The 16,342-nt window shown below is 35.8% G+C and overlaps 1 protein-coding gene across 1 annotated transcript; it reads right to left on the bottom strand.

Moving 5' to 3' along the window:
* Positions 1-12,002: 12,002 nt before the first annotated feature.
* Positions 12,003-12,488, bottom strand: LOC116637387 (ATP synthase subunit g, mitochondrial). Its single transcript, XM_032412737.1, has one exon. It carries the CDS (start codon positions 12,433-12,435, stop codon positions 12,124-12,126), a length of 312 nt encoding a protein of 103 aa, XP_032268628.1. The 5' UTR covers positions 12,436-12,488; the 3' UTR covers positions 12,003-12,123.
* Positions 12,489-16,342: the final 3,854 nt, after the last annotated feature.

Here is a 16,342-nt window from a genome sequence, read left to right as displayed (position 1 = left end):
AAAATATATAGCTTCCATCTAGAGGGAAAACCAAGGATAGTAAATACACCAGTAAATATTTACATAGTATATTTGATGGTAGCAATTGCAACAGAGGATAAGGAATTGGGTGCTTCTGAAGGCAGTTTGAAATTTGCAATGAGGAGTCACAATAGGCTTTGTAAAGATGCAATATTTGATTAAATATTTTAAGGAGATGAGAGGTTTAGCTGTGTGGATCATTTTTGGGAAGAACATTCTAGGCAGAGAGAATCCCTTGCACAAAGGTTGAAAGCATCATTTTGGTTAGAGACTTAAGCGTAACAAAGAGTCCAGAGTGCTTAGGATGGAATGGATCATGAGACAAGAAAAAAAATAAGCAAGGGAAGTGCAGAATAAGATAATGTAGGCCTTTTTGAGCCTGGTAAAGTCCTTAGCTTTCACTTTGAATGAAATAGGACCTCTTGAAATGTTTTGAGCAAAGAAGTTACATGATCTGATTCCATCTGTGACTGATGAAGCTGAGCATTTAATTGTATGGTAGAATAAAAGAAGTCAGCAAGAAGGCTTTAGGCAATCACATCTATAGATATGTTTGCCAGAAGCATGGTAGTAGCTGTGAGGAGATGGGAAGTGGTCAGATTTTGGAATTATTTTGAAGGTAGAACAAATAGAATTGGTGGATTGATAGGCTGTTATAGATGTGAAAGAAAAAGGAGACTCAGGAATGTCTCCGAAACTTCTTCTCTAAGCAATGATTAGGAAAAAATTTCTATCAGCCAAGTGGAGGGAAACTGTGGTAAAACAGATTTGGGGTGAAAGATGATGAATTCATTATTGAATATGTTAATTTGGAGATGTAAAACAGGAAGCTGAAATTACATGTGTAAAATTCTGGAGTAGTATTGGAGTTAGAGATTGCTAGACAACTGCAAATAGGAATATAAATATTATTTAACAACTGGATTCCCATAACATTATTTCTAATTTCTTCCCTCCAAGTAGTTCTCAGCCTATTAAGGTCACTCTGTCCTCATCAAACCCACATTTCATTTAAGTCATTAATATTCTCTTGGCTCCAATTTTCAAAGATCAGTATTTCTTCTTAATCTTATTTAACATCTAGGCAGCATTCCTACAGCTGAACACATTGTCCTTTTTCAAACCTTCTCCTTCCTTGTTGTCAACAAACTCTCCAGTGTTCTCTTCTACCTCCCAGACTGCTCATTCCCATTCTCTTGTGCAGTATCTTAATGCTTTATCATCACCTACCTATTGGGCTTTCCCACAGAGCTATCCAGGCACTTTTTTCTTCTCACATGATGTAGTCTTCCCAGGTAATTTTATTAGTCTGGATTCTTGATTGCCAGCAACAAAAAGAGATTTTGATTATCATAAGCAAACAGTGACTATATTGGACTCAATGGAAGAATAGAAGGCCAAGAAGATAGAGGGCTTGCAGGGGAAGCACCTCTTATTTACACTGCTGTTTCTCTGTACTCTCTGTGTCCTTCCATTTTATTCCATCAACTTTATGCCATTAATATTCTATCTTATTCTATCCATATTCCCTTTTGGATCCCTCATTAAAGATTCAAAAACCTGTGAACATGTGACTCACCAGGCTTATGTTATATGCAGCTTAGATCTAGCTTAAAAACTTTGAAGGCATATTGTTACTTTTAAGAACATCTTCAAAGTCTCAGAACAATTGAGCAGGTTTCTTATTTTCTGTCCTTTGCCTAACTAATCACTTGCTATGTCTTGCCTACTTCACTGTTTCCCTGTTCTTTATTCCAGTCATTCTGAACCTCTTTCAGCTCTTCTGAGGTAACACACACTGATATTAGGCATATGCCTGTTACATATCACATGGCTAAATTGTAATTAACCTCTTCTGCTTTAATGTTGTTGTTTTTGTGTGTGTGGAAAGTAATCCTGGACACTGCCCCTCCTCCCATCTAGATAGTTGTCTCTACATTGGATTTTCGTGAAAATCTTTATTTTTCCACATGAGGACACTTGATAAAGCTTACTTATATTCTAATTGTTTATTTTTCTCTCTAAATTCTTGAAGACTAGACCTTGCTTATTGTACTTACCATGATATCCCCATAAGAATACCACAGTAGATGTTAAATATTTATTAGATAAAGATATAGTTTGGAAAGATTATCCTGCTCAGTGAAATTTTGTACTCTTATTTTCAGAATAGATGTATCTATTGTTTTTATTTATTTTTATTTATTTTAAGGATTTTATTTATTTATTTGACAGAGAGAGACACAGCAAGAGAGGGAACACAAGCAGGGGGAGTGGGAGAGGGAGAAGCAGGCTCCCCACGGGGCAGGGAGCCTGACATGGGGCTCGATCTCAGGACCCTGGGATCATGACCTGAGCTGAAAGCAGATGCTTAACGACTGAACCACCCAGGCGCCCTGTATCTATGCTTTTAATTATATAACTAACTCATCTGTTTATAAACCTTTTGTTTTTCAAGAATAACCATCATGTTATAATGTGGTCACCCAATTACCTTCCCTATTTGAGCCAGTGAATGTATTAATATATTGATAAGCATTCTGTTCTACTAGATATGTCCATTTTTAAAATCTACTAAAGTGGAGTTTTTTTTATTGAGGTTTATGAAAAGTTAGTTCATTGCACAATTTTCTCAATAATAATAATAATAATAATAATAGCAACAGCAAATTCTTGCTGAGTTCTGTGTACGAAGAAACATTCTAGTCACTTTAGATTAATTAAATAATGTATTCCTCACATACCTTTATGAAATAGAAATTAAATTATTCCCATTTGACAGCTGAAAAAACTGAGGTGCAAGGGAGATGATTTTGTGACTTACCAAGGTCACAAAGCTAGTAGGTGTCAGGGTTGATACTTGAATAGAAAGAGTCTGTTTCCACACTTCATGGTCATGACCCACTGCAGGTTATCAAACAAGTGGGTAGTAGAGAAAACTGAGATGAAAAGCAAAGGATCAGCTTTATAAAACTGGATCAGAATTGCATCTTGGCCTGAGGCAAGAGAGGTGACCTACGACAGAACTGGGACTGATTCACCATGAAGACCCAAAAAGAGTATCAGAATGATCATAGATCCCTGTAGGCTCTCTCTCTTTCCCATATTCTTTGTGGAAAAGTACAAACTACCCTACTGGGCCAGAAGGAAAAAGGAAAGAATTATTAACTGCCTTAAGTTAAAGAAAAATACTCCAGTGATGATTTGTATTGTCCAATTCACTGTCAGATGTCTGGACTAGACTGGCCAATGATTAAAACTAGTACAGCATTTCAAACTTCTAGTAAGTTAATTAACTCCACTTTGGTACAGCATTCTTGTCTCTTGTGAAAGTGACAAAGTAATGAACGCTTTAATTATTTTTCAAGTTTTTATTTTAATTCCAGTTAACATCCAGTGCAATATTAGTTTCAGGTGTAGTATTTAGTGATTCATCACTTACATACAACACCCAGTGCTCATCACTACAAGTGCCCTCCTTAACCCATTTAGCCCATCTCCCCAGCCACCTCCCTTCCAGTAACCCTCGGTTTGTTCTCTATAATTAAAGGTCTGTTTCCTGGCTTGCCTCTCTTTTTTTCCCCCATATGTTCATCTGTTTTGTTTCTTCTTCTTCTTCTTCTTCTTTTTTTAATCTGTTTTGTTTCTTAAATTCCACATATGAGTGTAATCATATGGTATTAGTCTTGCTCTGACTGACGTATTTCACTTATCATAATACTCTCTAGCTTTATCCACATCATTGCAAATGGCAAGATTTCATTTTTTCTTATAGCTGAATAATATTCCATTATATGTATACATATTCTTTATCCATTCATCAGTTGATGGACATTGGGGCTCTTTCCATAATATGGCTATTGTTGATAATGCTGCTATAAACATCAGAGTGCATGTAATCCTTCAAATTATTTTTGTATCCCTTGGGTAAATAACCAGTAGCGCAACTGCTGAATCATAGGGTAGTTCTATTTTTAACTTTTGGGGGAAACTCCATACTGTTTTCCAGAGTGGCTGCACCAGTGTGCATTCCTACCAACAGTGTAAGAGGATTCCCCTTTTTCTGCATTCTGACAAATACCTGTTGTTTCCTGGGTTGTTAATTTTAGCCATTCTGACAGGTGTGAGGAGATATCTCATTGTAGTTTTGACTTCTATTTCCCTGATGATGAGTCATGTTGAGCATCTGTTTGTGTGTCTATTGGCTATCTGTATGTCTTTTTGGAAAAAATGTCTATTAATGTCTTCTGCCCATTTTTTAACCAAATTGTTTGTTTTTTGGGTGTTGAGTTTTATAAGTTCTCTATATATTTTGGATACTAACCCTTTATGAGATATATAATTTGCAAATATCTTCTCCGATTCCCTAGACTGCCTTTCAGTTTTGTTGATTGTTTCCTTCACTGTGCAGAAGCTTTTTATGTTGATGAAGTCCAAATAGTTTATTTTTGCTTTTGTTTCCCTTGCCTCAGGAGACATATCTAGTAAGAAGTTGCTACAGCGATGTCAAAAATTTTACTGCCTGTGTTCTCCTAGGATTTTTATGGTTTCAGTTCTCACATTTAGGTCTTTCATCCATTTTACATTTATTTTTTTTGTGTCTGGTGTATGAAAGTGGTCCAGTTTCATTCTTCTGCATGTTGTTGTCCAACTTTCTCAATACTATTTGTTGAAGAGACTGTCTTTTTCCCATTGGATATTCTTTCCTGCTTTGTCAAATATTAGTTGACCATATAGCTGTGGGTTCATTTCTGAGTTTTCTATTCTGTTCCATAGTAATGAACCCTTTATATTCCACTGAATTGCAAATGAACATTGCTACTTCCTGCTAAGTTGCTGTTTGCGGAATATTAATAACTACACACTAGTGCTTTTCTAATCTAACTGTGCACTGGAATCATGATGAAGATTAAAAAAAGACATTCAAATGCACAAACACCTCCACAGGGCTCCTGGTTCAGAATCTCCAGTTAGAGTTCTGTCTGCACCTGATCCCCAGGTGTAGCCAGAGTTGTTAATGACTGTCTTAAATAGCTAAGACTGCTAACATGGACTGATAAATAATCTTAGAACAAAGATGATAATTGGTAAAAGTGTTTCTTGTTATGAAAAGAAGTAACAGATTAAATAAAAACAAAAATAAGATGTATAATCTACATACCAGAAAACAGTTTTAATTAATTGGGTATGAGAAGGTTTGGCACCTGTGTGGAAAATGACCATGGCTAAACTAAAAGTGAATTAAGAAAAAGGAACGAGTCAGAGAAGTTAGCATAATTATAAATAGAAATTAAAATCCCAAATGTTGTTTTGATTAAGTCAGACTTGAGAGGTTGGAAGTGCAAATCAACAATAAGCTCTCATGCAAAGCATGTAATTTTGATGTATACACTTGGATCCAAAATATGAAGGACAAGCATATATTTTAGTTGATCTCTGCTCTTCTTCCCCCCCCCGAATGTCTTTTATTAGCTGTTGTGACCCCTTGCAATCGTGAATAAGCTATCATAATAGTTTCCTTCTCAAGTATAAAATGAAAATGAATTATAAATATAATTGTAAATATATAAATCTTGTTTTTTATCTCCTTTCCTTTAATATTCTGAATTTTTACTTAAGTTAAATATAGATTTTTTCAACCTCTTGGAGGAAAATCCCCATTCAATTAAAAAGCATTGTCACCATTATCTTCCTTTGCTTTACATTTCTTTGGCTTGAAAGCCAATGCAATTTTGATGTTATATACTAAGTTTTTATGCCTAGTATCAAGGCTTTTAAATCATATTCACATTATTTCTGACTTGAAACTAAGGTTTTAATCTTTATTACCTTCATATGATTCAATCAGTGTTTTCCTTATCTTGTTTTTCTGTTAATATATGTACTTTCCACTTCTGATGGAGCAAGTTTACTTATAATTACAAATCTAATAAATCTAATGTAATGAAATACAAATTTCAATTATGAAGGTATATACAGTGAGGATAATATAATACATTATTTATCCTTGTTTCATTAATGCTTGGGTCAGTTCATATAAAAGTGTTCAGTACTTCTTGTGTAGATATATAACAGTTCATAAGAAATGCAAGACACAGATGACATTACTAAAAAAATTAAAAATAAATCACACACACACACAAACAAACAAAAACTTTCATTCTTTCCTTTCAGTTCAAAGGATCAGTGAGGTTCTGCCACTTTTTCACACCATGAAATCAGAGAAGAATGAAGATAACTTCGTGTTGTCTCATGTCACTAAGTATCAGTTGTTTGTAAATGGATGAGTCAAAGATATATCCTTCCTTCATCAAAAGTTATTTTTGGGGTATTGAAGAAGATAAAACACACAACATATCTTTCTTATTTTAAAATTGCTCGAAACATCTGTATCAGTAATGAATATTCCAAAAAATGGGAAGCACTGCTGTGTTAGTTGATCTTGTAAAAAATCAGAATAAGTCTGACCCCAATCTTCCATACCATTTACCTAATAGGAAATTAAGCTGTTATTTGCCTATGCCACTGGTTAGTATAAAGGTCTTGTCAGAATAAGGGTGAAAACCACTGTGGTCTTCCAATCATAATGGCTACTGCAGTTCTACTGCTTCTCTGCTAAGAATAATCACAGACTGCCAGGCATCTTTTTGAAATGGTAGTCTTAATATATAAAGTCCAAACTCCGAAAATGTACCATGAAATCATTTCTTACCTCTCCTGAATGATTCTGGGAGGCAAGCACACCCCACAGAGAACCAACTGCCTCCTTCCTCACTTGAGGAAAATGTTTGCTTCTTTCTCTTCCTAACATATCTATATTGAAACGTCAGCCTCCACCTTCATATCCCATGCCCCGCAAACATCCCACTTTTCACAACTCTTAGGACAATCTTTTAAGATGTTTATGCTTTCTGAAACAAAAGACAGGAAGGTATGTGCTTCGAATATAAAAAAGACTCAATGTACAAAAGCATTTTAAAATTGTTGTTACTGTTACTGTCATTGTTATAGCGAATCTCCAGTACGAGTTCTAGTATGTAAAATGTGTAAGAAAACACATCTTGCTGGTATTAATGTGGTGTTAGGTTCAGTTTTCATGTGACCTTATCTTTTCTGTGAAAGCGGTATCTTTTTATTTTACAATTTTTTTTAACTCCAGATTATGAGCAAACCACTTAACCGATTCGGAAGAGGTGAAAAGGATGCAAACAAAATTAATTTAGCTTAGAAAAGTGTAAGCAAAAAGATTTAGAAGGTTGTAAGTAAAATGTATTTCCCTTATGCTTAATCTTAATTTTTATCCTCTTAAATACCTGCTTACTTAATGCAACTGTGAATAGTCAAAGAAGAAAATGCTTTTGTGCTCTTTATAAAATGTAAAAGATGATTTAGCATATATTTATAAATGGCCTTTGACTTCTTAGAAAGTTGTTCAGTTTATGCTCACCATACTGTATGACTGAACTTCTAAAATGATCATATTTGTGTGATGAACCAAGTGAATGCTTGCAGACATATGAAGAGAAGATCAGAGTACTGGAACACTCTAATTCAAACCTGATGTCTGCTGATCTTGTTTTAAAAATGTGTCTACTGTGAGAGAAAAACTAGAAGCTGCCTTGTTGTGGTCCTAAAAGCAATATCACTAATTTTTATTTTTGGATTGAATTGTTCATTATGGGAATTTATGAATGTGATAAGATTTTTTTTAGCGTTTGTAATTCTTTAAGTCTTTTTGCCTGTTGATGTGGGCAACAGCAGAAAACTAGTAATGACTAGGACACGGTTAGCTAAAGACAGGGATTAAAAGTTAATAGATTAAATACTTTTTTAAACTGCTTATAAATTTATAAGGACATGCATCTATGCACATGCATGCGTGCGCACCTACACACACCCTCAAACAAAACAGTACATATATATGTACACACATATATATTACATATTCATTGATGAGTATGTCTCAAAGGTATTCATTTCCGCCTCATATAATTTTAGCAATCCCATTTCCTATAACCACATTACTGATCTTAATTATTTTCATAATTTTCACTTGCTTATCACTTGGGAATTTTCAAGCATACTTAATTATTTATTAAACATACAATTGAAGGAGGTGCAACCTGTTTCAAACACTGATTTAATGTCTCCTGGATGGAAATTTTAACAAAAAGATCCATTTAAAATTATCTTCTTCAGGCACAGAGAAGCTGTGTTCAAATGTTTATCTGCATCCACAGAGCTCACCGCATGCACGGTGATGCGATCATTTAGAAGTTCCGTTAGGGAGTGGGAGCCGGAACAGCACGTTCAGGAGGGCCGATGTTCGCGGAACGGGCACAGCCTGATACCCATCCGCAAGCTCTGTGTCTAACTCTGTTACAGCAGCTTCTGTTACTCTACATTTAAAGACAATATCAAATAAAGTCCATATGCATATTTAAATATTTAGGATGCTATTTTGCTGGTAAAATTCCCCTTATGATACTACAAATACTTAGATTTTTATAAGAATCAAAATGGTGTTGTAAAAGCAAGTACTGCTTTAACTTTGAAGCAGTAAAAATTGTGAAACTTTTGATGTTGGATTACTGCGATAAACTATTGTGTAGTCCCTAGGGCTAGTGTGGTTGATTTTAAGATGCCATCATATTTATACAGTTTCAACAAAAGAAAACATGTTTTTTTATTCAGAGTAAGTAGTAAGCATATGATAGTGGCAATATAATATACCAAAGGAACAGAAGATACAAAGCAAATATAGCTTTATCACAGTAGTATATACATACTTAGAAATGTACATACAAATTTAAAATTTACTCGTTAATGTATATAAAATATCATGGAGTTCCACATTTCAGGAATATAACATGATTAACTGTAGACATTTAAATTATTTGGCTAAACATAAGGATAGAGTATGTAGCTATCAGTAGAAATCAAAGGGAGACATGTGAGTTAGCAAACTCAAAATGCTACATTGCAAAATCATTACACACATATAATAATGCTAATGTATTTGCTCTATTTTGGATTGAATTTTTGTATATTCAAACATAGATTTTCATAAAAATGTCATCTTTTACAAGACCTACATCACACCAGTATTTCTTATTCCGTGAAATATTCTAGCTACCATAAAGTAGATCACTTAGATTCTACAGAATATTCCATTTGATTTCCTTTTTGACACAGCAGCTAGTTGATGTTATGTGATGTGGGAAACAAAGACAGATGAAAAATTATTAAATTTCCTATTACTTAGCCCATTGACAAGTCCTTGAAACAGGTAGAGTGATATATCTCTAGAGACTCAACTGCCTTGATGTTAATACTTTGCTAAGGGCCAAAGGCAATCTTAGCCCTACCCTCCAGGATCCTGTAAGTCTACTTAAACATATAAAAATTCCTTCGGAATCTTCCTTTATCTCTACCCCCCAAGATAAATGTTGGCAATCATCCTACAAGCATATGAACCACCGATATACATCTGAAAGGTCTCATGACTAAGGTTTTATTAGACAGTAATAAATGACCTCTTCCCAATAATAGCTAACCCTCTCAGGGTCCCAGAAACCTTGCTTCCCAAAATTCCTTAGAGACTTACACTATCCCTAACCCTCTCCCAACTTGAAAGTATATAATGGGCCACCCCTCATGACCCCAGTGGAACTCTTTCTGCCCAAGGGTCCTGTCCCCATGCTTTAATAACATCACCTTTTTGCACCAAAGACATCTCAAGAATTCTTTCTTGGCCATTGGCTTTGAACCCTAACATTTTTCCTACATCATTATATATTTTAAAAATCCTTTATATTCTAGTCTTCTCAGTGTACTAATGGATTGATCAATAGGTTTAATAAGCTCTAAGAATATAAGATGTGGCAGATGTAAAGAAATTTGTTACCATGAATATTCTAACATATTCTCCTAAAATAGGGGCTTCCACTGTAAGTGGGAATACAAATTGTTCACATTTTTAGGGAAAAGTCTGTACACAACAATTTCACTGCTAGAAATTATCCACCACTATATTTGAAAAAGCACACCAATGTATATGTAAGAGGTTATTCATTGTATTATTTGTACTGGAGTGGAGGTAGGACTAAACCAACAAATGGTCATTAATGGAGAATCGGTTATCAAATTTTGTTACATTCATACAACAAATTACTCTGGAAATGCCAAAAAAAATGAGGTGGAACAAATTTAGAGTAGGCATGGAAACCATCTTATAAACACAATATAAGTAGGTAAAAATACTTTTCTGGAAAAATAGGCAACAAAATATTTTCAATAATATGGGGGAGAAGTACTAATGTGGTTAAAAAGCTCTGGGGTGACTTTCATTTTCATGTCATACCTTAGTGGATTGCTTGACTATTCTTACCTTTCCATGCATTCAATCTAATACTATTTGTTTTTAATTTCCAGAGTGATTATCAAGGAAAATGAATCATTTTAATATTCTCCTTCATATTATTATTTTTAAAATAAATATTATGTTTAAAAGCTAACAACTAAGATGCCAATCTAGAGCACGAATTTATTTTATATAAAAGAAAAAAAAATCACTATAAAACCAGTTTGCCTCTTAGGGAATTTTTAATTCAGCTCTAGAAGTTTGAAAACCTGAATCTCCCATTTCTTCATATATTAACATTCAAAAACCTTGCAAAATAAGAAAAAATTATTTGCTTAACATTTCAGTACTATTGTCTAGGGAAAAATGATTATGAATATTGAAAAAGTCACTATCTTGCAGAACTACAATAATTTTACAGATTAGAATAATAAAAATAACAATTTTCACACAGTGTTGATTAACAGTTCAATTCATGAATTTCATCATTTGCATAAGCCTTACAGAATTATGAATTCAGACTTTTGTTTTACTAATTAAGTACTTTTTAACATTTAAGAAAGAAATTGAGGCTATTTTTGCAATTGGTGTCACATTAACATAATTATATGAAACCGAACTTTTTGTACAACTGTATTTTTACGACTTTCAGTAATTTTTAAAGGTATTTGTAACATCCTGTTAAAGTTATTCTATTCCAATTTTGAATTGGTAACAACTAATATGAATTAATTTTTGGTTTCAATAGATATATTTCTTTAATAAATAAATATTAATGAAATTACATAGGTACTTGATTAAATAAAACTGAATTAGCTATGAACATTTACCCAAACTGCCAACATCTAGCTCTCTCTCTTTTTTTTTTAAGATTTTATTTATTTATTTGACAGAGAGAGACACAGCGAGAGAGGGAAAACAAGCAGGGGGAGTGGGAGAGGGAGAAGCAGGCTTCCTGCTGAGCAGGGAGCCTGAAGCGGGGCTCAATCCCAAGACCCTGGGTTCACGACCCGAGCTGAAGGCAGAATGCTTAATGACTGAGCCACCCAGGTGCCCCAAGCTCGCAATTATTTTTTAACAAATATCCTTTATACAGAACACTGAAAGAGCAAGGATTTTGCCATAATTATAAGCTAAAAATCCAGTTGGTTAATTTTCAGGGATGCTGTCATAAGACACAACACACCTGGATCAGAGACAAGTGACTTCACTGTTCACAGCAAAAGTTGTAGCAAGAGTTTCTTGTTGGTGCCGTTTCCAATCCCCAAGGGACAGCACAGGTGGGCTGAGATAAATGACTGCGCACCCAGAGGGTTACATTATAGGAAAGAAGCACTGGGAGCTGAGGTCATCTACTATATTTATTGTAAACCTATTCTCTGTCTGGAAGGGAGGCATTACATCAAGATTGCATATGGCAAGCACTTTTCCTGAGAAATGGCCCTATAAAGATTAGCCAAAGCTTTGCATTCTTTTTCTTTTTTCTTTTTTATGAATGCTTATACTTTATTCATAATAACAAAACCTGGACACAACTCAGACATTCTTTAACATGTGAATAGGCTTCTCTGGTATAACCAAATCATGGAATACCATCCAGCAATAAATACAAAAGTGCTTTTTTTTTTTTTTTTTTTTTGATACATTATCTTCTTTTATTCAAATACCAGTCTGATCACACATGGTCCAAGAACACTCAAATAATAAGCCACATATAAACAGATGTTAAAGATTGGTCTTCAAACATTATAGCCAATGAGGCCACGCTTGCCTATGATCTCGCCAACATAAAACCACATCCACACCTCGGTGGCCACCAAACCATTCAGCAGAGCTTCCTTAACTGTGAGCTGTTTGAAGCTACCAGTTTGAGCACTCTTGACTATTTTTTTCAAGCTCTGAATAGCTGTAGGGATCTCAGCAGGGGTTGGAGGAACCAGCTCAACCCTGGCATAGTGCCAAAATGTGGCCAGTCGAGGCTTTGAGTAAGTCACAGCAGCGTTCACCAGCGCCGGGGCCTTCTCCGCGAGGTTACGGACAAACTGGGCCATGGTTCCAAGCTGCAAGGTCTGCCGCCCCGGACGGCCGCTGAATGTCACCCCCCGGAAGGCCAAAAGTGCTTTTAAGAGACACAAAAACGAGGGCACCTGGGTGGCTCAGTTGGTTAAGCGAGTGCCTTCAGCTCAGCTCATAATCCTGGAGTCCCATGATTGAGTCCTGCCTCACAGGTTCCCTGCTCAGAGGGGAGTCTGCTTCTCCCTCTAACCCTCCCTCCTCTTGGGCTCTCTCTCTCAATATCTCTTTCTCAAATAAATAAATAAAATTAAAAAAAAATAAGAGACACAAAAACCTGTATGAATCTCTGGAGAACTATGCTGAGTAAAAAATAAATCCGGGGGTGCCTGGGTGGCTCAGTCAGGTAAGCATCTGCCCTCCGCTCAGGTCATGATCTCGGAGTCCTGGGATTGAGACCCATGTGGGGCTCCCTGCTCAACAGTGAGTCTGCTTCTATCTCTCTCTCTGCCCCTCCCCTTGCTTGTGCTCTCTCTATCACTGTCTCAAATAAATAAATAAAATGTTTAAGAAAAAAATAAATCCTAAAAAGTTACATACAGTATGATTCCATTTATATAATATTCTTAAAATGACAAGTTATAGAAATGGTCAATGGTTGCTAGAAGTTAAAGAGAAGGTAGGTAAGAAGGAAGAGGTATGGGTATAAATGGGCAACATGAGGAATCCAGCTGCTGATAGAAATGGTCTGTATCTTGACTGTATCAATGTCAATACCCTCCCTGTGATACTGTCCTATAGTTTTGTAAATGTCACCTTAGGGGAAATTGAGTAAAGGGTACACGGAATTTTTCTGTATCATCTTTTACAATGGCATGTGAATTTATAATTATCTTAAAATAAAGAGCTTGATTTAAAAGGCAATGTGTGATATTCCATTGTATATATAGACCACATCTTCTTTACTCAGCCATCAGAAAGGATGAATACCCAACTTTTACATCAACATGGATGGGACTGGAGGAGATTAGGCTAAGTGAAATAAGTCGAGCAGAGAAAGTCAATTATCATATGGTTTCACTTATTTGTGGAACATAAGCAATAGCATGGAGGACACTAGGAGAAGGAAGGGAAAAATGAGGGGAGGGGGGAATTGGAGGGAGAGATGAACCATGAGAGACTATGGACTCTGAGAAACAAACAGGGTTTTAGAGGGGAGGTGGGAGGGGGGATTGGTTAGCCTGGTGATGGGTATTAAGGAGGGCACGTACTGCATGGAGCACTGGGTGTTATACGAAAACAATGGATCGTGGATCACCACAACAAAAACTAATGATGTATTGTATGATGACTAACATAACATAATAAAATAAAAAAAAATAAAAGGCAATGTGTGCCTTTTTTTTTTCCAATTTTGGGTAATCCTCCAAAAATAGAGATTAATATTTTTATTCCCTTGTATACCTTTCACTAAAGAAATGGTGAGAGGAGCAAAGAAAGGGACACGTAAGACTTTGCATTCTATTCTCAACATAATAGTAAGAACTCACAGGACCTTTGGAAGATCGTCTATCACTGCAATTATTAACAATTTTTATTTAAATTAAGAATGTTTTATTATACGACCCACACAATGTTTAAATTGTGTCTCTGCCATAAAACATGATTGACATATGATGAATTTCAGTTTTTTGTGGGGTCTTCTGGAAGCTGTTTTAATGTATGACTGTAAAAAATGTATAGAGTGTAGAAAAATGTCAGTGATACGGAGCTCAATTCTTTTATAAATTCATTAGGAACCAGTCGGAAAAAATGCCACAAAAGGGAATCATAAACCGATAAGTATTAGAAGTAGCATGAATAACCTAGCAAAAAGCAACTGAAAGTACCAGCAACCTTTTTTAAAAACTAAAGATGGCCAGGACCAAGGAAGGAAGTGTTATGCCTAGCGATGTTAGAAGATTCACACATATCAGTTACACCTAGAGTTTGGAATAAATATACAAGTCTGAAATGAAAATTACAAGCCTCAAATAAAGTTACCCTACGTTCAACCCAAGAAACTTAATGACCCCAAAATCAGAAAAAAAAATAGATCTCTAATAGTGGATTGATGGTTGGATGTCCACAAATGTGTTGAGGATGGAAAAAAGACAAAATGTAGAAAGAGATAAAAACGAAGGGGTGAAAGGCTATAAATAGAGATTACATGAAACAAATATCAGTTCAAGACTCAGTGATCTGTTGCCCTTGATCAGGCACATGTGGTTTTTATTTCAGTACTTTATGAAGAGAAGGGAATGTAAAAAAACATATCTCATTCAAAATGTTACTTGTCTAGCAGCTGTCATTGCATCTCTCAATCCTTTATGAAAATGCTTATTAAATATTAAAAAATATAAAGTGTCACAACACTGGAAAATAAAACTAACAGGAAACATAATGCCAAAGTCCATATGATATTATCATTGAGCAAAACGCAGAAGTACTTGATTAATGTAAATTTACTGAGGGCTTACCTAGTCAAACAGATACCAATAAAGAGTAGAAAGATCCTTTAAACTTTCCCCATGTTTGCTAAATGATACAGAAACACAATGCTTATACCAACCTACAACTGTCCAATTACCTCCCTTTATTTTTAAGTGCAGTGTTCATGAGACACTCCTCTGCTAATTCATTTCCATATTTCTATTTTCAGATGAAAACATTGGGCTTCAGTGTCATTTAAGAGGATGCAAAAAACACAAATTATGTTTAGGATAGGTGATCTAATAAAGCCAAAAACAAACACACAAATAAATAAAAATGTAAGAATAGTTACCTGCCAAATGGAATGCCCTGTATTGGGGAACAGGAAGCAATTTTCCATTGTAATTCTACACCCCTTGTGACATTTGTTTATCCTAGGCTATCATTTCAAAGATGTCTGTATCACAGTCCTGGAAGATAGAGGAGTGTCTCTTTTGGGAGAAGCAGCAGCTATCTCTCCTGACCAGGGTAATAATAGGTCTTTCTGAGGCAAATGCCAGGCATATTTGCTAGCAACCTTCTTACAAGACGTGGGATTTTCTAATCTTGGGGTTCCTCGGGTGGAACACAAACATATTCACGTGGATTTGCCCTGTGTTGCCCTCGTGCAGGGCCACGGAAACCTATCTGGACCTCAAGCAAAAGCTGCCCGCAGTGCTGTGAGAAATAAATTATTTTGTCTTTGACCCAGAAGTTTCCTGCGTTTTGTAAGCATTTATAAAACGGTGGCAAGCTAATTTATTAACTTGAAAGTAGGTAAATTTCAGGCCCTTTAGAGTTCTAAACACCTAGAAAAGCATGAGGCCCGTCTCTTCGCACCTCCCACCCCTTTGTCCATCTTGCCAGGCTCCAAAGCCTTTTTATGTGTCTGAACAAATGATCAAAACGCAAGCAAGAGGGGGGCATATCATCTGAATTGTGACACCTGTTTTTCTACAAACGAAGGAGATGTAATAACATCTTTTTGTCTAATTTGAATCCCTTTCAGCGCAAAAGAAAGAAAATGCAATGTACTCTGTAATTCCTACCCCATCTCCAACATTTGGGCCCATGTTTGGGAGCTGGGAGAGGGGAATGTAAGTATTCCCGGTGATGGGAGGGATTTACATAGAAAGCAATCCTGGCTCTTTGCTGGAGATGAATGTCTACACCCTCCCCCACTTCCACCCTACTCCATAGTAAGGGGTCTGAGGCACTCCTGGACAGGCCTAGCATTGGAGTCCCTTTCTCAACTTGAACTCAGTGTCTTGGGTTTGGGACCTTAGGACAGGACAATACACGTCTGGAGTGAGCATCGCCCTTCCTTCAGGGATCTCCTTTTGGAAACTGAGAAAAGAAACAGTGCAACTGCGAGTGGGGCCTGACACTCCTTTGACATTATGAAAATAGGGAGAGAAGACATGCGTCAAATCT

The sequence above is a fragment of the Phoca vitulina genome, unplaced genomic scaffold (genome assembly GCF_004348235.1).
Source record: "Phoca vitulina isolate PV1807 unplaced genomic scaffold, GSC_HSeal_1.0 scaffold14, whole genome shotgun sequence".
In the NCBI taxonomy this organism is placed as follows: Eukaryota; Metazoa; Chordata; class Mammalia; order Carnivora; family Phocidae; genus Phoca; species Phoca vitulina.
The sequence above is the reverse complement of the archived record's forward strand: the minus strand, read 5'-3'. Positions and strand labels throughout refer to the sequence as shown.